Source organism: Diplotaxodon limnothrissa, linkage group LG12, assembly GCF_057381915.1.
Source record: "Diplotaxodon limnothrissa isolate DT_005_m linkage group LG12, D_limnothrissa_male_GT1.1, whole genome shotgun sequence".
NCBI classification, from domain to species: Eukaryota; Metazoa; Chordata; class Actinopteri; order Cichliformes; family Cichlidae; genus Diplotaxodon; species Diplotaxodon limnothrissa.
The window spans coordinates 29,529,971-29,555,489 of NC_140607.1; the positions used below are offsets into that span (position 1 = coordinate 29,529,971).

The window sequence follows — 25,519 nt, forward strand, 5'->3', positions numbered from 1 at the left end:
AGAACTAAGGTCACTATAGTTCATCCACAAGCGACCCAAAGCAGCATTTGTGGTAAAAAAAAATAAAATGGAACAACAGCGCCACCGTGTGCATGGAGTGACAATGCACTGGACAGTGACACAGCAGGAGGCGGAGGGAGAAGGAGAGGGAGGGGGCAGCGAGCCAGACCGGATCCTTCATGAGGGAAGAGGCCAGGGAGAGCCAGCCAGCCCCGGCTTCTCTTCTCTTCACTCATATTATTTTGCATTGCAAGGCGAAGGAGCCCGAGCAAGGGGCTGCGCTAGGATGTCCCGTCATGAAGGTAAGAAGGTGCTTTAGCACGGAGGTGGAAGCAGAGACGGGATTTGCGATTAAAAACGATGACAGCTCACCGCTAGCTAATGTTAGCTAGCCGAGAATTCCTTAGTTTGCAGCTCATCCTAGCTAACGTAGGCTAGTGTTAGCAGCGAGGTTGCAGTGAAATTTCGTGGGGGCACATTATGGCTGCCGGGAGAATTGGTGTGTAATCATAACGGACTCTTGGAGTTGGTCTTCTCTCTTCAGAACATATGCACTACTCTGTTTTAACTGACCAAAACAACGCTGACATATAAGCGGAAGGAGCTCCGTATCTTTAGCTAAGTGTGCTAGCTAGCCTGGGAGATGGGTAATGTAGGTTAACCTTAACGAGCCGGGGAGCGAGGGGAGTGTCGAGAATAGGAAACAGAAGCGTGGAACGCGACCCAGATGGCGTTATGGGTTTGAAACTTGTATGTCGTAAACGTTAGCTAGTTTCAGCCTCCTTCCTGGTCATTGCTGGCCTGCTGAATCAAGTTTCGCAAGCTAACATTTAGCAAACTAACATTCACGTCGTCCTTGTGGCCAACCTTGTTAGTTATTAGTGTTGAGTAGATGTCTTGCAGTGTTGTTAGAAGACGTTTCTGATCACAAACCGGCAAAAAATTGACTTGGGTAAAGTCTACCATTGATGACTTGCCTGTGAGCTAAGAGTTAAGTTGTTAAATTGTTAGCCGGTTGCGAAGGTTAGGCCGGGCGGCCTTTACATGCCATGCCTGTGTTGTTGTTTTTAACTTTGCTGTCAGTCAAGGTGTTTGTGCCTGAGTTATATCATGAAGGGGTTACCGTTATCACACTCGTTTATATACCTTTTTACAGCTTCATAGTTATGAATGGAGATATTAGGGGGGGTTACACAAACCAGTGTCATGCCATGCGTACACTGTGTCTGTACGACTGTCGTAGTCAATCAAAAAGTGCCCGGACTTGACCACAGTCCATCTCACATGGCGCATTACATGTATGTAGGTACTGAAATGAAGACAGTGGTAATTAGTAATTCACTGTTGTGAATGTAGTTTTTACTTAAACATTGATGGGACTTGGACTAAGTGTAACACAGTAACACTTTATTTATAAATTGTGCAATAAATAAACACTTGTAAGGAACATAGCCAAAAATCTACTCCAAGTCACCTATGCCCACCACAACACAAGCAAATATTGAACAAAACGCTTAGCCAACTACAACAAAACAAATGCACAAGAAAGTAATGCAATCCAGTATGTTACCACAAGAGTCGACTTCTCTCAAAGTCCCAGTTCAGACTAAACAGTGCTGTCTGTGCACTTAATATTTATTATAAATTATCTTAATGAACATTGAATTATCTCGATTGTGTTAGTTTTAATGTTGAGGCAGGAATTCTGCAGCGATCTGCGATATTCTGGCTCAGGACTGAAAAATCAACTGAATATCCATTACTTTAAAATCTTCCAACCAGACAATATGTAGTGGTAATGTTTCTGTAAATTTCCAATGTAGGTATGTTTTGAATATTATTCACTGCAGTTTAACTGAAGTGGACATACAAGGAAAAAAATATCAGTTGTAATCCAGTGAACCTAATGGTATCAGAGAAACTGTGATAAATTGTATCCAGTAATAAATCTGGCAATCCTCAAAAGATGAAGTTTTCAATTACTTGATTTTGAAAATTAATTAAAGTTGATTAACTGTCACATCTTCTAACTTTTCTCTCTTCTGTTCTCCTGTCTTCACTCAGGTGTGAGCTGTGATGCATGTTTAAAGGGTAACTTCAGAGGACGACGTTACAAATGTTTAATTTGCTACGACTATGATCTTTGCGCATCGTGCTACGAGAGCGGTGCAACTACAACCAGACACACGACAGAGCATCCCATGCAGTGTATATTAACCCGCGTTGACTTTGGTAAGTAAAGATGATATGCATGTCAACAGACAGTCAGCTAAAAACCAGGAATGAGAATGGAGTGTAGTTGAATTTATGAACATTTCTCCATTAGTTGAAATACTGAGCCTCAAATTACAGACACAGTGCCTGTAAGCCAGTTCTCATAGAGGGTAATTGCCTGTTGTATTTCACTGTTGAGTCAACTGAGGGACTGTAAACTGTCAAGCAATCAAACATGAATTTATCAGCTGTTAAAGAGGGATGATGTGTGCTCATATGGTGTGTTGAGTGATAGTCCAGGTATGGGCCAGGTGTATGAGGGAAGGGGAGGGGGGGGTGACAAAAGATGGAGAAATTATGAGCTGTTTTCAAACTTGGTGCAGTGGTATTTTTTTTTTTTTTTCCTTTAAAATGTGACAAATGCTAAAGAACTGAATTGTCTTGGGATGGTCACGACTGTCAGTTAGGGCAGAGCGGTAATACTGGCAGTGTTTTTTTTTTTTTTGTTGTTGTTTTTTTTTTTAAATTTTATAAACCTCCCTTCACTAGATTTTATAAGATTGCAAAAGTGCAATGTCGTATGTTATCTTTTCCTGGCACTGGCTTTTGTTTTCAGATGGGAAGGCTGCTCCCAAATGGCTTAACAGTGATGGATTTGACTCAGCCTGAGGAGTTTTTGGGAGTGTGTTGGTGGCCTTCTGGGTTTGATTTATCACTGCATAACTGGAATATTTTATATTGGCAGCAGTAAGGATTAAACTTCTCCAAATCTTTTAATATTCTTAATTCTTTAATTAAGCATTCGGGTAAGCGTGGTACAATCCAAATTTCTTTCGATTAAATGGGCCATTTGTCTTCCTTTTGGACGACTGCTTCTGTTATTACTTCTTGTCTTGATGTTGTGAAATATGTTACCGTTCAGCTTTTCACACATTGAAGATGCTCTTTTTCAGCCTGGTGAAAAAACAAATACAAACAGCAACTGTTGCTGAAAACACAACAGAAGGTGCAAGCTTAATAAGAGGTTTTCTTTTTTTTGGCAGTGATATTTTATTGACTTTTTGCAAGCATTTTCAGTGAGCCTGCTGGTTTTCCACCAACTGAGCTTTGTCTAAAAAAAAATAATTGATGATTAGAATTCTTTTGATTATTTGGGGAAATGAGACCCCTGCCATGAGTTGTTGTCATACATGTAGCTAGTAATAGGTGATTTCTTTCTCTTTAAAAAAAAAAAAAAGCGATGTGAAAGAAAAGGTGTGCTATAAATTGGTCTCTGTGAAATGACCCGTATCAGCAGCTTTTCTCAGCACCTCTATAGAACTATTCAGGGTATGTGAACATTAAAATTTTCTGGTATAGTTTTAGCGTTGTGCTCAGTTTCTTTTTCTTTTTTTCAGAGCTGAAACTTTCACACCAGGTCTAGAGTCAAATCAAGATGGTGTTTTGTTTTTTTTTCCCCCCACAGATGTTTGTAAAGACCAAATTTAAAAAAGGAAAAAAAAAGCTTCCATAATCAAGAAAAAGCGATGACTTATTTGCATTCAAATAATAATTCAAATATTTGCATCATTGCCAGTCTAACACAGGGCTAACACAGAGACAGGCTACCACACGCACATTAACACCTTCAGCCAATTTGTTTAACGTGCTGCTGCCCAATTCAGCCCAGTGATGGTTTTTCTTCCACTCAGTTTTTGAGTTTACCTGCAAATCAAACTGCCTAAAGCAGCTCAGAAGTACCTTTTTTTTATTTTTTTATTTTTATTATTTAACCTATGCTCACATTAAGGAAGAATTTGAAGTAGCAGTGGTGTTGCTGGACAACACAAGTGTTGATTTTTAAAAAGATGGTATTATGGACTGTAGAATGAATATAGATGAGCATGCATCTATAAATGCATGTTTTCATTGCTTTTCATTGATTATCCCTGAAGACTCGTGGCAAGGAACACATCTTTAAATTTTTTAGTTCAATAAATATCGGATCTTTAAGTTTATGATTAGTTGTGTTAAACAGTTGACATTAACCAATATTAATCAAGGTTTATAGATTAATGAATATTAACTGTAATAAACACCATTTTGAGGGGGGAGGGGGTTTGTTATTTGCGAGTGTTAACTATGAAAGTAGGAAAAGTGAAATTTGCACTTATATTTAACTCAAACATAACCCCAAAGTTAATGCTAATGTTGTTGTATGTGTTTTTTCTGTTGTTGTTGGTGGGTTTTGTTGTTGTTTTGTTTTTTTAAACAACTAATGGAGTGCTGAGTAGATCTCTCATTAGGAGCTAAATGTTCTTCTTAAATGGACTGTTGTAGTTTGTAACTATGTCTGTAGATGGCCTACTTGCTGATGGTTTCATGTGCATGGGTTTATTTATGTTTCCTGGTATATGTAAAGGGTAAAAATACTGTAGTTAACAGAGTATCTTTAATTGTGTTTACATTTTATAGCATACTTGTAGCTTTAACTTAAACTCTTGCATTTAAATGTTGCTACATAACTGACACTACATGGAATGTGGGTGTTTATTCCCTCCCAGACTTGTACTATGGTGGTGAAGCCTTCTCGGTGGAGCAGCCCCAAGCCTTCACATGTCCCTACTGTGGCAGAATGGGCTACACAGAGATGTCCCTGCAGGAGCATGTGGCTGCAGAGCATACAGAGACCTCCACAGAAGTGGTAAGTTGGTGCTCCATGAAATTAAACTTGATGTTTGTGCAGATATTAACAGCTGCATTTCCTTCAATATTATCTTAACTAAGCAAACTGAATCAGTGTCTGAGTGGGCCTCACATTGCAGGATCTTGTTGGGTTTGTCAGCATGCATTTATGTCATATTTATTGTCTTGGTTCACAGTATTATTGTTGAAAGTCCTTGAGTCAGTTTCTGAGTCTGAAATAAGAATCAAATTGCAAGTCATGGCAGACTTTGCAGCTCTATTTATAGCTTATTCTTTTTGTACAGTCAACAAAAACACCACCACCACTGGCTTATACAGCTGAGACTGCACGTGAGCTTTCCAAGCTGTTGACTTAAAATGATTTTTCAGTTATGGCTTTATATTTGTTTTCTCATTCTAATAAGGGGAGAACTAGTTTTCTATGTGTGCAATTTGTGAGAAAGGCGCACGAGCAGACAGGGAGACTGAGAAAGTACCGGGGAGGCACAATCTGTCCAGGAACACCAGATGAAAGTTAGTATATTAATTGTTAAAAGTCATACAGTCCCCTTAGATACCATATAAGGCCAAGAACATATGTAGCTAAAGGCGTTCTCAATAAGTTTTTATTCGAAAATGAATGAAATTTAACAGTATGTCTTCCCCACAGGTGCAGATAGCCATTGTGTAAAAACACTGTTAATGTCTCCTTATGTTTGCAAGTGACACAAAATCCTTGTTCTTTGAATATATGAGGAATTGCCTACCTGCTCTGGTTAAATCAACACTGCAGCTTAGCTTGGATAATTTGAATTTTCTTCCTTTTTAAATGTACAAACAAAAATTTATCACATTGTGGAAATTTCTAATGTGATTACATTAGAAAAAATTGTGAAAAACATTTCCCTGGGGAAAAAATGACAGCATTGAATAAACAGATTTTTATAGATAAATTTTAAAGATAAATATCACTTAACAAGTGAGGAAGATGGAACTGTGAACGATTAGCTGCCATTCTTTCTGTCATGAAACTCTCCCATAGATATCTCTCATTATAAAGTCTCAGGTGTCAGTTCCGGTCAGATGACGGCGTGAGAAAGCACAGCAGGTATCAGTCTGTCACTACTGCAGAAAATTGGCATTGAAATAGTAGTCAGAGTTTACAAGGTATTAAAATATTGATGTTTTTATTAATGTCATTGTTACAGCCAGTGCTGTGCAGCATTCTGATGTTTTGATGGCAGTCTGTGCCTTTTAAATTAATTTCTGTTGGATATATTCCTTTCACATGCAGGTTTCACTTTACTGATATTACATTTCTTCGTGTTTAAGCACAGTGTTTGTTTAAGAGGATTTAATACCTCGTGGTGAATGTTGAGTGTGAGGTGAAGTGTGTGTGTGTTGTGAAAACTAATGTGCACACTCTGTTTTTCTGTCATTTAGATCTGCCCCATATGTGCAGCACTTCCTGGTGGTGACCCAAATCATGTGACAGATGACTTTGCTGCTCATCTAACACTTGAACACAGAGCACCCAGAGACTTGATATCCTTTTCAAGTACTTTAAGTACCATCTCTGCAGATATGAAGTGACATTAGCTGCATTTTATGCTTTGTGAAAGAAATGCTGAGTTTCATGTCATTGAACTAGCCTTGTCTATTTAAAGATCATTGCAACAAGGAGGCATCTGTTCAGTGGAACTGACATTTGTTGATATTTTGCTTACAGTATTAAAGCCTACTCTGCATGACAAGCCATTTTAACATTAACATTTTATTTATGTTAATAAAATCTTTAGCAGTTTGCTGGTGATCTGGTGCATAGACAATGCACGACAGTGAAGGCACATGGACTAATTATCATGCCTCAAAAACAAAAATATGAACACATGATTAAGTGGTAAATTAATAGCATGAGGAAATGTGGCTAAAACAGATCAGTGGCACTTGTGTTTTCAGCTTTTTTCCCTTCTTTTTTGTTATTTGGCTGTTTCAGGTTGTCATAGGGGTTTCCACTGATTTTGATGCCTAGTGGCATTGTCATTGATATTTGCTCAGGATTTATCAATACAATCTGGATCCTTATTGATACTGATATTGTAAATACTGTACTGTTTTCCTCTACTGGTTACTTTTATTATTTCTCATTATATATAAATCCATGGAGCCAAAAGCTGCAGTTTTTTTCTACTCTTGGCTCTGTAAGATGCCAGAAAAGAGATGAAGAAAAAAGTGCTGATGGACAGAAACATTACAGTAGACTTGTTTTATGAAAGAGGAAAAAAATGTATAATGGAAACACTGATTTGCATTGTTTTATCACCTGATTTAGATTTTTGTTGATGATATAACTGCAGAAGGCAGTAACATGTTAGTGGTTCAGAAATCAGTGCAGGAAATAAGACCTGAGTATTTCATTCACTTAAGCATTATCTGGGAAATTTCTCTACTCAAAAAAAAATTAAGTAGTCTTAGGAGTGCTCTTATCTGATCCGTTACTTGATTGCTATTAAACTTTCCATAAACCCAAGGCTCTGTCAAGGCGTTTTAACTAATTAGATTCCAGACATGCATGCTTATCTCCTTCATTCCTTTGAGGATAAAAATGCAGACACATTGTAACTTAAATGAGTAAATGACCACTTGTGCAAAGGTTAAAGAAGCTTCACCTCCTCCCAAAAAAGGGACATTCATTAAATTGAGCTAATTGTCTAAATGGCTAAAATGTGATTGTCTACTTAGCCTGTCAGAAATCAGCTGAAAAGCACACTCGTGAATAGACTCGGACTGACAACAGCAGTCTGGCTGCCTATTTATAGCGTACTTTGAATGGGTGCAGTGAAGAAAACCACAAATGCAAAAATATAGTTGAATGAAACGTAGCTCAAACAAGTCCTTTGACAGCTTCACTGACAGAGCCATAACTTTTGATTGCGAGTCAGCAAAGTTCTTTGTCTTCTGTGTTTATGTTGACATGAGAGCTTTATGCAGGTATTGATTGCAGATGGCTCATTAAAAGTCCTGGGAAGCATTTAGAGGCGTGGCAGCGATAGTTTTGAGCTACATCTCGCTTATTAACTGTTCGTTTTTTAAAAAGCAATTTTATAAGCAAGAAATATCTGTTATTCACAATCAGGCACATTTTGAGGTTTATGGATTATTTTTAATTGTACTTTTTTTTTTTTATTCATTAATTTTTGACTTTTAGTTGTATCAATATTATGCTCTTGTTTTGTTCCTTGACGGCAAGCATCACGATGAGTCCAGTGGCGTGCGGCATGTGAGGAGGATGTTTCACCCCGGGCGCGGGTTAGGGGGCCCGCGAGCCCGCAGGTCTAACATGCATTTCACCAGCAGCACCACAGGGGGGCTTTCCACCAGTCAGAGTTCATCACAGAGCTCCAACTACAGCAGAGAGGCCATGGACCCCATAGCAGGTTAGTCACACATACACTCAAAAAAACTTTTTTTTAATTTTTTTTACTGGATTCAGGAAGTGCCTGATGATTTCTTCAGTATGAGTGTATGCAAGAACGGTTCAATAAAGTACCCAAGCCATTTCAGGGTAATTTTTAGTTCCTCTTCCATGATAGGTAATCTCCCAGCACGACAGTAAACGATGAGTGACGTATGTTGCGCTGACTTGAAATGTAAATGCCGCACCAGAAAGTGTTATTTAAAAAAAACAAAACAAAACAAAAAACGGGGAAAATATCCTGGTAGCTCTGTAAACGATGGGTTTTAACTTTACGAAAACCCTTGGAAATCCAGGCTTTGAGCTTAACTTTAGTACATTTGATGCAGTTTTTAAATAGTCTGAACCCACCAACCAGTAATGTCACCTCACCAAGGTTCAAATGCTGCTCCCCAGTGTGTAGTTTTCCCTTAGTCCCCAGTCCCAAAGCACCTGTTATTACAGGCTTCCTGTGGGGCACATAATTGTAGAGCAAGAAGCTGCAGAGCCAGGTGCAAGTCAGACAACAAATTATTACAGTAAGACACTAAAGGATTAATTTATCTTTATTGTTATATGCATTATCATATAGGTCTGACAGGGAAAGAAAAAGTGCGCTCAATACTAAATCAGGTGTAGCATGTTTATTAGGTTTTCTTTAGTATATTTTCCTCCTCACAAAAAAGGGTAAGCTAACTGCTGTAGCTTGGGTATTACAAACCATTGCTACTTGTGTCTGCATGTACTTAAGTGTTGTGTAGATGGTAAAGAAATGTGTGGGTAGAGTTGTTGCTGTAGCAATTCCTTGATTATCCTGTTCCCAATTTGAATCTGGTTCAGTGCTTGGCATTCGCCATGTCAGCTCCAGCTGTGCCATAATGAGGGACCCTGTTCAGTCTGCCTCACACACGGGTACCAGCCGCCTCTCTAATGACCCACTATACCTGCTGAGCCCTTGATCCAGCTCATCGAGTTTTAGCCCTGAAAATCACATTTGTCTTTTGATTTGGTGTGCTGGTGACAGTATAACTAATCAGTGCATATTTTGAGGGATAAAACGCTTGACCGACTTGATATATTATTTTGAAAATAATAAAATATTGCTATCTTTTAAAGAAATGTATTATTGAGCTATCATCTGTAGTTAGTATGATCAGCTTTAATGCTTTACACTGACCACTGTTGTTTTCTGTTCCTCCAGAGCTTCTGTCTCAGTTGTCGGGGGTACGGCGTTCAGCAGGAGGTCAGCTCAGCTCGGGCCCGTCTGCCTCCCAGCTCCAGCAGCTTCAGATGCAACTCCAGCTGGAACGCCAGCAGGCCCAGGCAGCACGTCAACAGCTGGAGACTGCCCGAAATGCCACCAGAGGTGGCGGCCGAGCCAATGCTATTCTAAATACCAATTCAGCCACTGCAAACCCCAACCCAAGCGCCAACCATAATACCAACCCAAGCCCTAACCCGGGCCCACCCGAGCCCAACACACAGCATACTGCACATAGCTCCCAGTTTCTACTCAGCAGGTGTGCCAGTTTTAAATGTTTTTATTTTCAAGTCTCTTTTGTTTTTCTTTTTTAAATGTATTTTACTTATTACCTGTGTTTAGAAATTCTTTCTGTGCAGAGAACGTGGAAATTGAGTGGAAAAATTAGCAACAACCACGTGCATGCTCGTTTGAGTATGTATGTGTGATCCACTCATTGGTTCACAGCTTAACATGTGATCAGAAACTCCTTTTAAATCTTAGTTTAAGGCAGTTATCTGCAAGCATTACGTTTGGCCCCTTTGTGGAAATTTAAAAACCTCTAAATCTTGTGTCCAGTAGTAGACGTTTTGGATTTTTCAGTGCGGAATAAGTAGTTACAGGATTTTTATGTTACAAATAAATTTCTTATTCTCATCACTCCTTCTGTCTCTCTCTGTGCAGGCTGAACGAACCACGGCTGTCTGAGGCAGAGCGCCAGGCGTGCGAGGCCCAGTGGGCCGACAGGAGCCTGTTCGTGACGGAGCTGCTGCTGTCCACACTGTTACCAGACGAGGACGCCTCAGCCTCCTCCTCAGAGGACGAGGATGACTGTCACGGTTCGTTGCGGAATTTCGCTGACTTCGAGGCCATGGGTTGTGTTGAGGTCATGACCTTAGACGTGGCGCTGGAGAACCTCAACCTGAAGGAGACGACCCCAGCTACCAAGACGACGAAGACGACAACTAAAACGGCACCAACGAAGAAAGAGCCTCCTCCGCCGCCTCTTTGATGACATGGCCCTTCCCTCCCCTCAAAACCACCATTGTAACTGGCTGACTGCGGCGTCAGTCCAACTGCCAATGGATGACAAAAAGACTGCAGTTCTTCTTGGCTTTTTTTTTTTTTTTTTTTCCTCTCAGTGATCATCTGTCAGTGATCATGTCATTTCAGCTCTGTTGCTCCCCACTCCACCCCATGTTTTATGTTGTCCATTGAATAAAAGTAGTGAGACGAGAGAATGTGAAAGCAAGAGTGGTGGCTGCGTGAGAGAAAGGAAAAATAACTATATAAATATATTATAGAAAAATCTATATGAAAGTTGATAATCAAATCCACATAACCCGTGTTTCCTTTAGCAGATGAGTAAAGCGTAGTTAGCCATTTTAAGAGAAACTTGTCACACACTCCACTCACCAAGGGAGAGGAGCAGACAGAAGCCTCTCTGGTAAAAACGCTGCTGTGTATTTATAGTTATAAATTAAAGAAGTGCTTGGATGGTTTACCACAACTTAAGCATGAGCTTAAATCACCATGTGCCCATTTTTAACTGCACAGTCACTAGACGGGGAGGTCTTTCTCTTTTTGTTCGTACACCTGAGTAACTGTACATTAATGGTGCTGAGTGCCGCATCGCCGGCACTTCACCGCACACACTAGACACACACACGAACACAGACTGATGACGGCGTTTGGTTACCTTCAAGTCCAATCTCACCCTCCTCCCTCCCCTTTGTGTGACATTACCTGTTTTGGGTCATGTGACCTTGCTTTCTATCAACTGTGGGCACTTTGGTTTTGAATTGCATATCCAGTGTCCATTTGTGTACACTACAGATGCTCTACATAAAAGCGATACACAACTTGGAGGCAACCAGAGATGAAACTATCTCAGCAGTGTGACCGTTTTCAGGCCTTTTCTAACATGGAAGAAACGCGACCCTGTTCTTCATGTGGTTTTTTTTTGTTTTGTTTGTTTTTGTTTTTCATCTTCTCCCTCCTTTCTCTCTTAATGAAGATCAGATGCTACTTTCTCAAGCTTCCAGTGATCTGAGATTAATCTTCTCTCCATTACTCATGAATGCAAAGATTACTCATCATGTGACTTGAAGGAGAGAATCCTGTATTGCTCTTTCCATTAATTTCTCTCACTCAAAACGATCTTTGTATGCCTCCACTGCTACCTGAGGAAATGCAATGTATGTTTTTTGGCTTATCAAAGAAGCCAAATCACAGGGTAAACCTTTCAGTTTGGAGGACAATAAAAAATGTTTTTGGATGGAAATGAACTAACTCAATCCTGCTCTCTGGTTTGTTTGTTTGGTTTTTTTACTTTCTTTTTTTTTTTTTTTTTTCTCTCAGTTGCTAACTTCTTGGCGAGCATGTACAGAACATGGTTACAAGAAAAAGAATAAACGCCTATCTTACAGGTCAAGGCATTCTCAGTTGGTCTTCTCCTGTCCTCATTCACAGCAGCAGATTGACACACTGGACTAAACTGAGTGTGGGTTATTTTTTTAATAACAATAACAAAAAGATTTCACCTTGAGTTCTGACATTGTGTAACTCACAAAGAGTGAGGCACATCTGTCAGTGTGGAATGGCTTTTATTACTGAGCTCTCTCTGACAGAAATGAGAACAAGGGTATGAGTCTCTTCGGTTATCCTTGAGATTATAGTGGCGCTAATGAACTTTTGGTTTTATGCCCTGGTTTTTGACTTGCAGGCCAGCTCGGCTGTTCTTGTATTTTCACAGTTAAATTAAGTTTGGGAGAAATAAACAGCATGATAATCTCAAATTTACAAAAATCATCTTTGTAAAAGTTGATTTCCTTGACAACCACTGGACTAACTTGGGTCATTAAAATGTAGTGGAAACTTACCTGGGGAAAATTTCCACAGTTTTTCTGTGCACAGTTAGGAAAAAAAACAACACATTAACTATTAAAGGCACAAATACTCCAGTGTTTTTTTTTGCTCACATTATGGCAGCTGCACTTTCCTCCTCACATGAACACGCACAAATCCAGACGAATATCTGTTATGCTTCACTGTGAACTTATGCAAATCTGAACACACGAACGCCACATGAATACCAATATAGAACAAAAATAGCCGTATCTCCGGCCTGTCTGCCATGTGTCATGTGAGCAGACCATCTAGGGCCAAAGAATCTCAAACATCAATGGAACAGTGGACAATATGTCTGGAATAACACACAAAATAAACACGTCTTGGTTTTTAAAGCACATAGGTGTCATTCTTAACCTTTGTTTCTAAATATAATGACGTCACTGCTGCAGAATGGAACAGTGGACAATTTTAGCATCTACAAATTCCAATCGATGGCAATGGCAGGACTGGGACTTTTTAAGAATCATGTAGTTGAAAATTAAGGCTAATTTTTTACAGCTTTACTGAAAAGACTGCAAGGTCTTTTGTGAAATACTTTCATCATCGTCATCTGGAGACATACCGCGTTTCAAGAACAACTTGAAAACAAGGTCTTTATAGAAAATTGATTCACAGAAAGACACATCTGCAACATACTACAAACAAATTAGACTTGGTGTTTGAAGTTAAGCATGCAAACCGGTGGTTGCAGACAAAGGAGGAGGTCAGGGGCTTAAAATGAAGTGAACCTCCACCCTGAACCCTGATGAGATTTTTACTGCAGTGCAGGAGCCACATTTCATCACAGCTGAAGGGTTGTCTGTTGTCAATTAAGATGAGGACGAGAACCACACATAAGTGGACAAATACCATTCACAAAGCACGCAGGCTGTGTGTTACTGAAACACTGCAGAGAGGTTATGGTTTCCATTTCTTGTTGGTTACTGATTTAACCGATGTGAAATGGAAACCATTATCCCTCTGAACGCAAATGGTGTCACTTGCTGTGTGCCAGCATCAAACCAGCATTTTTCACCGTTACTGTAGAGATGTATTAAATGAAACCCAGCTCAGACAGCAATGCTGCTGAGAACTTAAAGTGCAATCTGAGCCAAGTCAGTGAATTATTATTTCAGCTCAAAACCCTAAATAAGAGCAGCCTGAAAAGATCTGGCAGATTCATTTGGTCTTTAAAGAGGTCGGTTGCTGCAGGAAACCAAATGCATGCAAAGTGGGGGGAAATGAGAAGAGACGCAGCATGAGCAGAAGTTCATATTAGATGCAGTGGAAACTACACACTGTATAAAGCAAGTTGCCGTTGTTGGGTTCATAATACCAGAGATTGGACTGGATTAAAAAAAAAACAAAAAAAACACTCGGACTGTATATCAAAAGTTGGTTTTTTTTGTCTCTTTATTGACTTAAATAAGCTAAATAAGGGGTGGGGTGTTATTGTTTTTACCTTGTGAGTTTTATACTGCAACAGGAACTGCCACGGAGGTGTTTTTTGAATACTTTATCAGGTGTTTCTGTCTCTGTGGTTACATTTTATCAGCATGCCTCAATAACGCTGGACCTAAAACCAGTCAAAACTTTACAATGTTAACTACATTCCTGTAATCACGATCGAGAGGTTGGGTGTGGTCCAACACTACTAAATGGAAGTAGGGGCCCAAAGGTCCTGTGGCTCCTTTCCACTGTTGGATTTTTAATACATGCATAACTCCTAACATGAGACATCTTTATCTTGTATAAAAGGAAACAAAATGGTGTGGTTCAAGAACTCGCTAGCATCAGCGATGGTCTGATCCCATTGCCAGATGTTCTCTAGCTTACCCATAATGCAAAAAAAATAAATAAACACTATGTGAAATAAACAATGTGGTAACTTGTCTTAAATATCCGTCTCTTGTGCCTACTATGCAATAAAGCCTCAGTGTTTAATTATACACTTTCCCAGCTTTCCTTATGCAGCATACAAAGACATACCACACACCTTTACAAAAGTAAGACACAACTCAGTGGATTTTAGGTACTCTTTGTAATTTTAATTCCCATAATTTAGTTTAAATGCAGACATTTTCTCACTAAATCTTAAATAAAACATTACAGTACGATATATGCAAATCAGAAGAGCTTTAAGATTTTGTAGAAGCAGGCTACAGTTTCTTTAGATTTTTTTTATTTCTTTTTTAATTTATTCATTTGTATTCATATATATATGCATCTTATTTCTGAAGGACCGGACAGTTAAGTAGCAGTAAACAGTAAAGAGACATCACAGAGCTGTAAAACCTGCAGGCCAGCCAAGGAGCACATTCTATTACAAAACAGACCCGACAACTAGGAGACAGCACGCCACATCCAGATGAAAGTCTGAGCTGATGCTGCTCCGCCTTTGGGAGGCGGTGCTAGTCCCACACACACAGGAGAGGGCGCTATTACACCAGGGCAGGTGGAGCTACACACGACCACTAAAGTGACGGCAATGTAGTTGCACCTTCACGAGAAACGGCTTGTATTGCACATTCAGGGAGAAAGAAATGGCACATTCTGTTTTTTTTGTTTCGTTTTTTGTCTACAAAAAGGTTGATAAACAGTTGAAATGCGGCAGAAGCACAGCAGCTCCCTCAATGGCAATTCAACCAATCGTTGAAACAGTCCGTCTAAAATGCTGTCCCTCTCTACGGGGAGGGAACGTGTCAAACTGCGCCCTCTAGGGGCCGTGGTCATCCCTACGCCCAATCTTTTTTTGCGTTTGTGATCAAATTTTGAAAGTGTTCGGATTTTACAGGGAACCACGTTAGATGTATATATTTCCTGTTGCCGGCTCAGGATGTAGCCCTTTCTCTCAGATACTTAAAGCTGCCAGCAGAAGGCGATTTTCACTTTCCCTCCCCATCTTGAGCAGTGCATCCCTTTTGGCCTATCAGGACTGAGAATGCATGGAAAACAATATAGAAAATGACAGTGTGAGTTACAAAGGGGGGCTGCAGCAGAGGATGGTGACACTGCACAAATCAAACACGCGATGCATGCCGGCTGACCTCAGTCCATTCACAAACAAACCTCCTAATGCATGAAGGAAATAAAGTTTTTTCCGGCTCATTATATTGTTTAGTAAATCTTGCACCAGAGCAACAAACTTCCACAAGCCTCAGAGTAGAAAGCTGGCAAATGAAAGAGTCTTTCTTCAGCTTCTGACTTCATATTATGAATATAGATTTTTAAGGTTTAAACTGCTTTTATTTCAGCAGTTATAAATGCCATAGTATAAAATAGAATCCAAAGAAATAAAATAGCACAAAATGCTATCCTCACGACTGCATGAGAGATTTAAAAAATTTTGAGGCTACCGTCTGCTTTTACTAATTTTTGTCATTTTTGTGCCATTTGCTTGAGGCCAGAGCGCCTCAGCTGTTTAGCAATTAGAAGTTGGCCGTAACACTGGCTTGCTTTAAAGACAAAGGGGAAAAAAACATCCATGAAAGCTTCAGATCTCTGCTGCATATTTTCCTGGGTGGGGGGGGAGGCTAAATGTTTTGTGTCATCACAAAATTCCTTCTAAATATTCTTCCTCCGGGCATCAGAGAACAAACACAAGAGGATTTGAACACACCGGCTCTGTGCAGCCCCATTGAACAACACACAGCCTGTGGAAAAGTAGAAGGCCATGAGCTTCAACAGCGCTAACCTGCCAAAAAACAGGGAAACAAATTTCCTCACAATCAAGTTTCCAGATACCACTCATTGCATTCATCTTCATCAGGTCAGTCCTACACAATGGTTTTCTGGCACGGTGCTGTGCTGCTCTTGAAGCTCGTGGCCAAAGCAGTAGGGAAACAAAATTACAAAGTGTTTTCATCAAAAATTCAAAAATAAAAATGGTAATTTAAAAATCTGATCTACTGGCAACCGACACATCAGTCTATATGTTAGAGGAACCCACCGGGCTGAGAGGAAGTGTGGCACATGGCACCCTGAAATAAGACCATTTCTCAGTATTGCTGCGATTACAGTCTTACAACAACTAATCCCAATTGGCCAGATTTTACCATCAGCCCCACAGAGTGTCCTCCAAAGTGTCCGGAAGCTCATCCCGGTTAAAACTCAGATATGGTAGAAAAATATAGTTCTGATGAAATTTCTCTAGTTATCCTCTTTATTACTGAATTGCACCCATACATGTAGTGTTAATGCATTGTAGTAGCAGTGTAAGGTGACGGGGGTCAGGATCAGCACTACCGCTACAAGAAACAAAATGAAAAACGAGTCACTGCGCACACACTTGCTCTCGCTCTCTTTCTCTCTAGACACTTCTGGTTATTTTTTTAAAAATTTTTTTACTTGCACTTAAAAACTCACGGTTAATAGTTTGTCTTTCATTGGCATCATTAGGCAACAGTTGTTTTTTTGTGGGTTTTTTGTTTTTCAGATAACTCTACAATATGGTTACGATGTAAACACCACAGTACATAATTAGTTTACTTTTTCTGCACAAAGTAAAACACAAAGTTACAAGGCAAGTGGCTACGTAAGCATAGATTTGTTCATGAGAGAGAGAGAAAACAAACAAACAAACAAAACAAGAAATGAGGAAACACACCACAAGAACAAAAACAACTTGCGACACCTGGCATCGAGTTTGTTCAAATTAAAAGAAAAAAAAAAGACTTTGTTCATCTACAGGTCAGGTGACCGTTTTAAAAAGCTGGTGATGATCAGTTCTACCTCCAAATACAACCTTAAGTCCTAAGACAAAAGTCTTGTGATATTTTTGTGGCATGAGCAGCCTTGAAACCCTCACCGGGCTGTGATTCACACACCTCATGACATGGCGCTTAGACTGAATCAGATGTGATTGAGAGACTAAATGCTTCTCTGCTCCAAACAACACCTGCCCATTTTGAGGAGCTACTCGTGTGGCTTGGATTGAGTCCTCTTCCTTTCGACGTCTGCATAACGCTTTACAATTTAAGTATTCGATATGACAGATCACAAGGCCTTAGCTTTTTGCATGTCTCACTCTGTTAGATTTGAAACCTGGACTCGGATAATCTCGGATAACCGCGGTGCGAGATCTGAGATGATCTGAATATGAAAAAATGTAAAGGTTCATCAGTGGGCAGGGAGCCTTTGATATAAGGAAATGACTCCTGCTTTATCCAAAGTCAAAGGCATATGGATGATGATATGCAAACATTTTTACTAAACTTAATCAGTGCTTTATTTTTTGTACATCTGATCAGTTTTGGCATCTGCTGTACCTCATTTATCTGGCATACAGACATGGTGACAACAACTTACTTTGGCATGGTTCTGCTCTCTAAAGAGCAACCTCACTGTCCCTCGCTATCTGCGTATCTCCTCGAGGAGGGAGCCGTTAACAAAAGAACCTTCTGTCAATACTGTTCAATTCACCCAGGCAATAAAACAGTGAATGCAACGGCAACTCTCACTTCCTCTGCTGTGGATGGGTTTGGTAAAGCAAAACACTTTGTTCTAATCAATATTCTTCTGCCAACTTCAGAAAAACCTGCCAAGTGTTCATCGGTGGGAGTTTCCCATGAGCCGCGGGGGTTGAAACTAACCGTGAATTCTGACATCATTATGAGGTGAAGAGGCCCCCCCCCCGCCCACCCACTTTTCTGAAACCATTCACACTCACACGCACGCACGCATCCCCAATCCCCCATCCCAGACCCCCACATCCAAACTCTTAAAGGACATTATTTACAGTACAAATTACAGTATAATACATCATTAAAAAATATGAGATCTCTAAAAACATACAGGAGCTCTTGACAAAAACAAAAAATCAACTCTTTAGTAAATTAGGTTCCTATGGTATCATGTGAAAAATAATAATAATAATAATAAAAAAACAAAAGCAGAGTGACAGTCTCACCGCTCCTCTCTGAGGCGTCCGTTCCGTTTGGCCCCAGTTGTACCGGCTAGCATGTTGAAAGTGAGATGACGGATGGGTTTGGTTGACCACGCGCACATCTTTTCTTTTGTTTGAAAGCAAGCTGCAATACAACGAATCACACTCGACCCAATATCACAATATGTACAGTTTTGTTTTGTTGTTGTTTTTTTCACCCCTGGCATTTTGGAACAATGATAACGATAATAAAAAGTAAGCACTTGACCGATTGTGCTGCCTAGAATTTCAGGCAGAAGGATATGGATTTACTGCAGGCGAGTCTGCTGGCTTATGTTAGCAGAATAAACTGCTTTTTGATCATTTTTATTTCTGTATTTTTTATATTTACGTGGTTTTGTTTTTTAAGGAGACTGTCACGTGTTTTGTTAGAAGTTACCAGTAAGTCCCCTGTTATTGTCTTATGTACAGCAGATTGAATGGTACACTAGTTACACTTTTGTTTTTTAATCAATCCCACCAAAAAGAAAGAGAATAAATAAAAACCGATTGGGAACTCAAATGAGTCAAAAAGATCTCTGGACTACGGAGCCAGGCAGCACGTGAACCAACCCTCCTCACATCTACAGTACAACCAAGTCCACCTGTAAACCATCCTCCCTTCTTCCTCGTCACCCTTGTGCATCGACTCTCTTCCTTCTCTTCTATCAGCAACCCACACATTCGAGATATGACATCTACCCAAGTTTCCCCCTCTCTCTCTCTCTCTCTCTCTCTCCCTGACTCTCTTTTTCCTCCTCTGCTCTCCCTCCCGGCGCTGCGCCCTCAGACGTAGGGCAGGATGCCGTAGACAAACAGGGCCATGACGGCGGCGCTGAACAGGCCGGCCACAGGCACCGTGACAAACCACGCCAGGAAGATGTTCCTGAAGAGGCGCCAGTCCACTGCTTTCTGGGAGCGGATCCAACCCACAGCCACAACTGAGCCCACCTGGAGGCCGCAGCAAGGAGGGAAGAAAGAAAAATAATCAGCAGCAGCACAGAACAAAACGTTCAACGCAGCAAAGCCAAAGTCAGTATAAAGAGCTACAGGTTGTCCACGCTTTTCTCTTGATGGAAGTTTCTCCAAGATTGTTTTGCAGTCAGATTACGTCAGCTATTCTTAAGGCATGTTTTGCAATGCTTAACTCTTCTCTTGTGCAGTAAGTGGTTAATTGTCTAATTAACCCTATTGGACAGAAAAGATAACAGCAACAGCTGATTAATTAAATTGCAGATGGTGATTGGTGGAAATTATGTGTTAGTCTCCTCTAACAGTATCAGTCAGCACTTGAAGAAGTCCTCAAATTCTTCTGCAACAACAATAATAATAAGTTTAATATTAAATATTCTATTTAAGGGCTCCTTTTATGGTTTTCCTAATTTGCTCCCACATAAAACACTGCATGCTTATTTAGAACACGAGCAAAGTTTCAAAAAATGAGGACAGCGTATGTAAAAGTAATCTCTATGAGCTAAAGCTCAGGCTTCAGACTACGTTTTTTTTCTACTCGTCCCGAGATGACATCACCTCGGCATGGATGTCCTTACATGGTCATTTTAAGCACAAACAGAAGCACTAGGTTGAAAACATGGGGCTAAAAAGAATCAAATTCCTGTTTGTGGAAGTCAGGCAAGAAGAAGCCAGTTAGTAGAGTGTGGTCAGCAACTTTTTAGACAGGGGGTGAGCTAACATGCTTCACAGAGGGACAGTATAAGAAAAATATGTACATACATACTCAAGTCCATTTTCGTACTATATGGACTCTTACAAAAAAATACTTTGATACTTTGAATTTAATGTAATTGATATTGAAACTGGTAGTAATTGGTATATTAACTGTATCTAAAACTTGTACTGAGCAACAACAAAAAAAACTTCCACCAAAGAGTGCGGCCAGAAAGACACACGAACAAAAGGTGATAACATATCAACAGGTCAGCAGAAAGGCCACGTGCAACCTGCAGCTCTTCAAAATCAGATCAGTTTTCAGTGTCTGCGTTAGTGACTGCAAGCAGATTATAGAGGTTATCACAGCATAAATTAAATTTGGTATCCGTGGAAGCCTGAAATCAGCAGCTCCAGAGTAGCAACAGTCTATTATTTACTTAATATTAGGCTGTAAATATCAAAAAGCACTAAACTAGAGCTAGTTAGCTTTTGCAAATCTGTCTGCAAATTTCAGACTTCCACTTCTTTCTTTTGATAGAAATAACTTCAGAATACAAAAGAGATTGTTTTCTAATCCATGTTCAAAGACTCAAAGCGACACACCTGAGTGTTGGAGTAACGTGCAGTGAGTGGTTTCAGCTCTTAGTGACGCTACAGGTGGGCGGGAGTTAAACCGCGTTTCCCTGCTCTTATATGGCCGCAGCAACATGAGACACCGTCTGTCACACGCTGACTAAATGTGGAAGGTCGGGCCAACAGAGTCCAGCCTGTTCTTTTGGTTTATTAGTCAGTCTTAATAAGACTAAGCTCTACTAGACTCACAAAAATATCTCCCAGAAAAGACATTCAGGTCATGTAGCCTCTCTACTTAAACGCAAGATACTTTAATGTAGCATTTCTTGGATTCTCCTCTTTCCAAAGCAGGGTGTGCATGTGTTGAACAATATTTAACTCAGTGGTCACATTGTTTGTTTGATGGTTTTAGTACCTGAAGCACGGAGCAACAAATTCTGAACTCGGTGTGACCTCAGTGTTCGTATTGCTTTTGAGTTTTTGAAACGAGTCACTGCACATTACCATACCACACCAACCCACACACCCATCCATTCGGTTTAACTTCCACACCCACACACACAAAAGACCTGAAAAGAAAAATTATCACTCATACACAACAGAACTTCACAAACCGAATGGATGCCAGTGACACAGATACAGACACACTCTCTCTCACACACGCACGCACGCACACACGCACACACACACTGAAGATGTTGAGAGATGTTGCTGGCTACTTTCTGAAAACCAAACAATTTAAAATGTCAAAGAGCTGCAAGTCTTGCTAGTGGTTTTTTTTTTAGTCCAGCATCATCTGTGGACCATCTCCACATTTAAAATAAACAAATAAATAAGAATCACTAAATCATTCAAATCACCACCACGATTATATACCTCTAACCATCAGTAGATTTAGCATTTTAGCAGAGCAGTTGATTATCCAAGGTTTTTAGGAAGGAAACGCGAAGGCATTTGGAGGTGAGAAATGAAGATAAGGTATGGATGGCGATGATATTGATGTTTAGACAAATAGATCACCAGTAACTTAAACCCAGTTTTGAGTCTTGTGCAGTTTCCCTTCAGTGGAGCTAACATTTTTGCATTCCTGTTTTCACTGATTATTGCACGTATGATCTTATATAAGCTAAAAACAAACATTTCGGGTGTTTCATCCAGCTTCAGCTTTACGAGTAGCTAAGAGGCTAACGGCAATAGCTTAATATTTAGTGATATCAATATTATCATCAAACTCTCTACTTGTGTATTTGTTTAGCAAATATTCCTAGTTTTTCATCTATTAAAAAAAACTTTTACTACTAATTTAATAAACAAAAAACAATAAATAAATAAAGATGATATCTATGTATTTGCTGTATGTCTAATAAACATGCAAGTAACTGCCTGATAACATTCTTTAATCTTACAAAGCTACCTTTCAGTCAAACTTGGGGTTGTGTTGCTGAAGGAAAACTGCACGAGAAATCAAAACGTCAACTTCGGGAGTTGTGATTGGCTTTGGCGATTGACAGCTACAGGTGAAGCGATGAAGGCGAGCTCCCGGAGGGCTCTCTAGGATGACTTCACTACCAATACCTTGCAGTGGGTGGAGCTTATTGGGATGCCCACATTTGATGCAACAAGCACTGTTAGCGCACTCATTACTTCAATGCAAAATCCGCTGTGAAGATAGATGAGTAGAGAGACAGACAGAGAAAGATGGAGAGGTAAAAAAAAGTGGAAAACAAGTGTGACAGGTGGGTTTCGGGGGGGGGGGTGATAGGTATTTGGGAGGTTGAGGTCTGCTTGCGGACAAGCACGGCAGGGTCGAAAACCCACACACCAAACCATGCCAGTGCTAAGAGGGCAAAATGGAAGAGACTTGGTGGAAATGAAACAGAGAATGAGACACCGTGTTGATGGGGGCGGGCAGGGGAGGACTGGGACTGGTGGGGTCCGTCTCGAATTCCAGCCTCGATCTGCTGTTCCTGAAAAGAACAGGGGAGAGGGGCTGCACACTGCTGCCTGGGGCTGGTTGTAGCGGGCTGGACATGGATTCGTTTTGATCTTCTCATGCACCTCAAAGATTGGTTAGGATTATCAGTTCCTGCGGAGGATAAGTCTCGTTTATGAGAAAATGAGTGGTATTTACATCGTTTTGACAACGATTTCTACTAACGATGCTGTTACTGTGATCACTGTGGGAAACACTTTACCAAACTGGAAATATTAGGGTTCATTTTTCATACTCATGAGGATGGAAATGATAGAAATGGCAAATCGGACCAAAAACAATTGAGCAGAGCTTCTTCTGCTATTTGAAAAGCCGCCTGGAGCGCCCTGTAATAATTAAAGGCAACTCAGACTTACGAGAATTTTTATCGCCTGGATTTCAGTAAATCAGCTAGAGGATAATGTTTAAAGAGATTTTAATGATAAAATTAAAATGTAACTGTAAAACTGGTATTAGGAAATTTAACCGAGTCAGGCTCCCTGCTGATTTCCACAGGAAAATACTTTCTTGCTTTTTTTCCCCCCCCCACAACACACCCGACAGTAGGGCCCGTGTTACTGACTTTGTTGGACTAATGATGTCGTGCTCACGGCTTTCGGCCTAGCTTGTACAAGTGATCACAACAGACAGAAAAGAAGGTCAAAACTAATAAATAAGACCCACGTTTTCATAAACTGCAATTATCCTTTTTTTTCTCTGCCACAATAATCTGAGCTTTGATTTCTGTGGAGAAATTTAACTAAGAAGCAGAGCACTTGTAGGGAGGTAGGCATAAAATTATAGTAAACTAAAACAGATTTTAGCTAATTATCTCACGACATGACTAAGCACTAATTATAGCTAAAGCGGTGTGTGTGCGCGATTCTAGCTCAGTCCAGCACGGCGGCCTGGGAGGCAGTGTGAGCTCCCTGTCCCCTGGAAATGCCTGAAAGGGAGTTGAGAGGCCAGCTGGAAGGCCACTCAGTCATACCTTGCAGTGTGTGGTACTGACAGGGATTCCGATATTGGAAGCGAACACGACTGTGACTGCAGAAGCCAGTTCAATAGTGAATCCACTGTGGAAGGAAGGGAAGGGAGAGGAAGGGAAGGGGGGAGGGAGCAAAGAGACATTCTTCATTGTGATGTCTTGGATGATGCTCATGATGGCACGATCTCACTGGCATCCACATATAAAACCATTGCAGAGCATTCAGCAGTTCTTTAAAGTATACCCAACACACATTTGAAAAACAGAAATAATATTAAATATCTGAGACACACACACACACACACACACACACACACACACACACACACACACACACACACACACAATAAACACAGCATTTCTACCAGGTATTACACACTAGTGTGTTATTCATAATGGACACAGTTTCAGTATGTGATATACAAACAGGCCTTTGTGTTGGTGTGTTTCTGTGCTGCCTTGTGCTTACTAGAAGACAGTTTCTCTAAAGCCACCAGCTGCTTTCAGGACACACACAGAGAAGACATTAGACATTAGAATAAACTTCCAAATCATAAAAGAGGGGAAAAAAAATTAAACTAAATGCATGAAAATGCAACTTAAAAGGAGAAAAATGTGGCTTTTTTCTTACTAGATGGCAGCCAATAACATTCGTCAGAAACACTGAGCTAAGGTTCCAGATGAAGATACGACTGAAATTTAAATGTCACTGCAGGCGGAGTGTGGAGTGGTCGAGCAGCAGGAGCCAATCTCTAAGACAGCAGAGCACCAGTGATGTCACCTGATTAATTTTGAACCCATTTGTAAATGGCCACTTGGCCCCAACTCATGGCCTACAGAAATTGATAGCCATTAGGCAAATGTTAACTGTATTACTTAGACCTGTGCTTTCCCCCAGCTCATGTCAGAATGTAGGAGTAGAGGGTCTTGCAAGAAAGCTACAGAAAAAACTCACACCATTCGCTCCACCTCTCAACAGCAACAATAAACTATACACAACTGGACAAGTGTGCCATATCGACTCATCACAAAGAGATATGATTGTTTGTGTTTCTCTGAGTTCTGCTGGTTAAGCTTTGCAGAGCCTGGTAGATCTGCAGCAATCTGTCCCTGTGGTGCTTCAACAGCAGAGCTGGGCAGAAGGATGGAAAATCCATACTTCAAGTTTCAAAAGTCTTTTTACTGCTGTGATACATTGCACTTTTTAGGTGTTCGCTGCGGCTGCTAAAATATATTCCCGGGCACATAGACCGCAGACACACATATAAACACTTCTGTGTCCTTGCCCCAAACAAACTTCTTTTCAGAGTGATGCATGGAAACAGACACTGGAGGAAATCAAGTCTTTAGAACGGTGAACCAGTGCAAATTTGTCTTTGGGTCCTGGCAAAAAGTCTAAGCTGGTGATGGAAGGAGGGAGATTAAGAGAGAAAGGAGACAGACAAAAAAGAGAGAGCCCAAACAAAAAGAGGAGAAATGAGGGAAGGGAAAATAATGAGATGGCGTGGGCGTGAGCGTGAGAAAGAGACTTTAGGGAAAAGGGGAGAGAGAGAGAGAAAGCTCTTTAGGTGAGACGTAAAAAAAAAAAAAAAAAACAAGATGTAAAGGAATGAAGAAAAAGAAAAAAGCAGGGCGCTGAGAAGAAGAAGAGGGTTAACCACAAAAATAGTGATTTACAGGAGTGGGTAGGAAGGAGAAAGGAGGACGGGGGGGGGAAAGAAAAGTGCAAGAGTCAGACTGGCGTCCCTCCCTGCGGTTGGAGAAGAGAGGCTACGGTTCCCACTGTGGCCCTCCCTCACCCCTCCTGCTCTACTTCTCTTCACCCAGAATGCCAAACAGCTTCCTGCAACCCTGTGTGATGTTCCTGCCAGGCAACAAAACACAGCCACTCAAACACACACATGCACGCACGCACACACGCAAACCTC

At 40.5% G+C, this 25,519-nt stretch overlaps 2 protein-coding genes across 7 annotated transcripts in view; one reads left to right on the top strand and one right to left on the bottom strand.

Moving 5' to 3' along the window:
• The first annotated feature begins 103 nt into the window (after window positions 1–103).
• LOC146621555 (E3 ubiquitin-protein ligase KCMF1-like) lies at window positions 104–11,980 on the top strand. The gene is made up of 7 exons (XM_085368604.1): window positions 104–302; window positions 2,065–2,232; window positions 4,758–4,897; window positions 6,322–6,423; window positions 8,135–8,315; window positions 9,534–9,852; window positions 10,257–11,980. The coding sequence occupies exons 1-7, from the start codon at window positions 104–106 to the stop codon at window positions 10,582–10,584; spliced, it is 1,437 nt and encodes a 478-aa protein (XP_085224730.1). The 3' UTR covers window positions 10,585–11,980.
• A 6,194-nt stretch (window positions 11,981–18,174) lies between these two features.
• The window catches only part of slc20a2 (solute carrier family 20 member 2), a 46,413-nt gene continuing 39,068 nt past the window's right edge, over window positions 18,175–25,519 (bottom strand). For 5 of the 6 annotated variants that reach the window (XM_085367459.1, XM_085367460.1, XM_085367464.1 and 2 more), the window contains exons 10-11: window positions 23,595–23,679; window positions 18,175–19,338 (exon numbers count right to left, since the gene is read on the bottom strand). In XM_085367459.1, the coding sequence (XP_085223585.1) occupies window positions 19,174–19,338; window positions 23,595–23,679 (250 nt within the window). In that variant the 3' untranslated portion in view covers window positions 18,175–19,173. Of the gene's footprint in view, window positions 19,339–22,206; window positions 22,292–23,594; window positions 23,680–25,519 lie in introns of all 6 variants that reach the window. The other variant, XM_085367465.1, reaches the window with a different exon arrangement.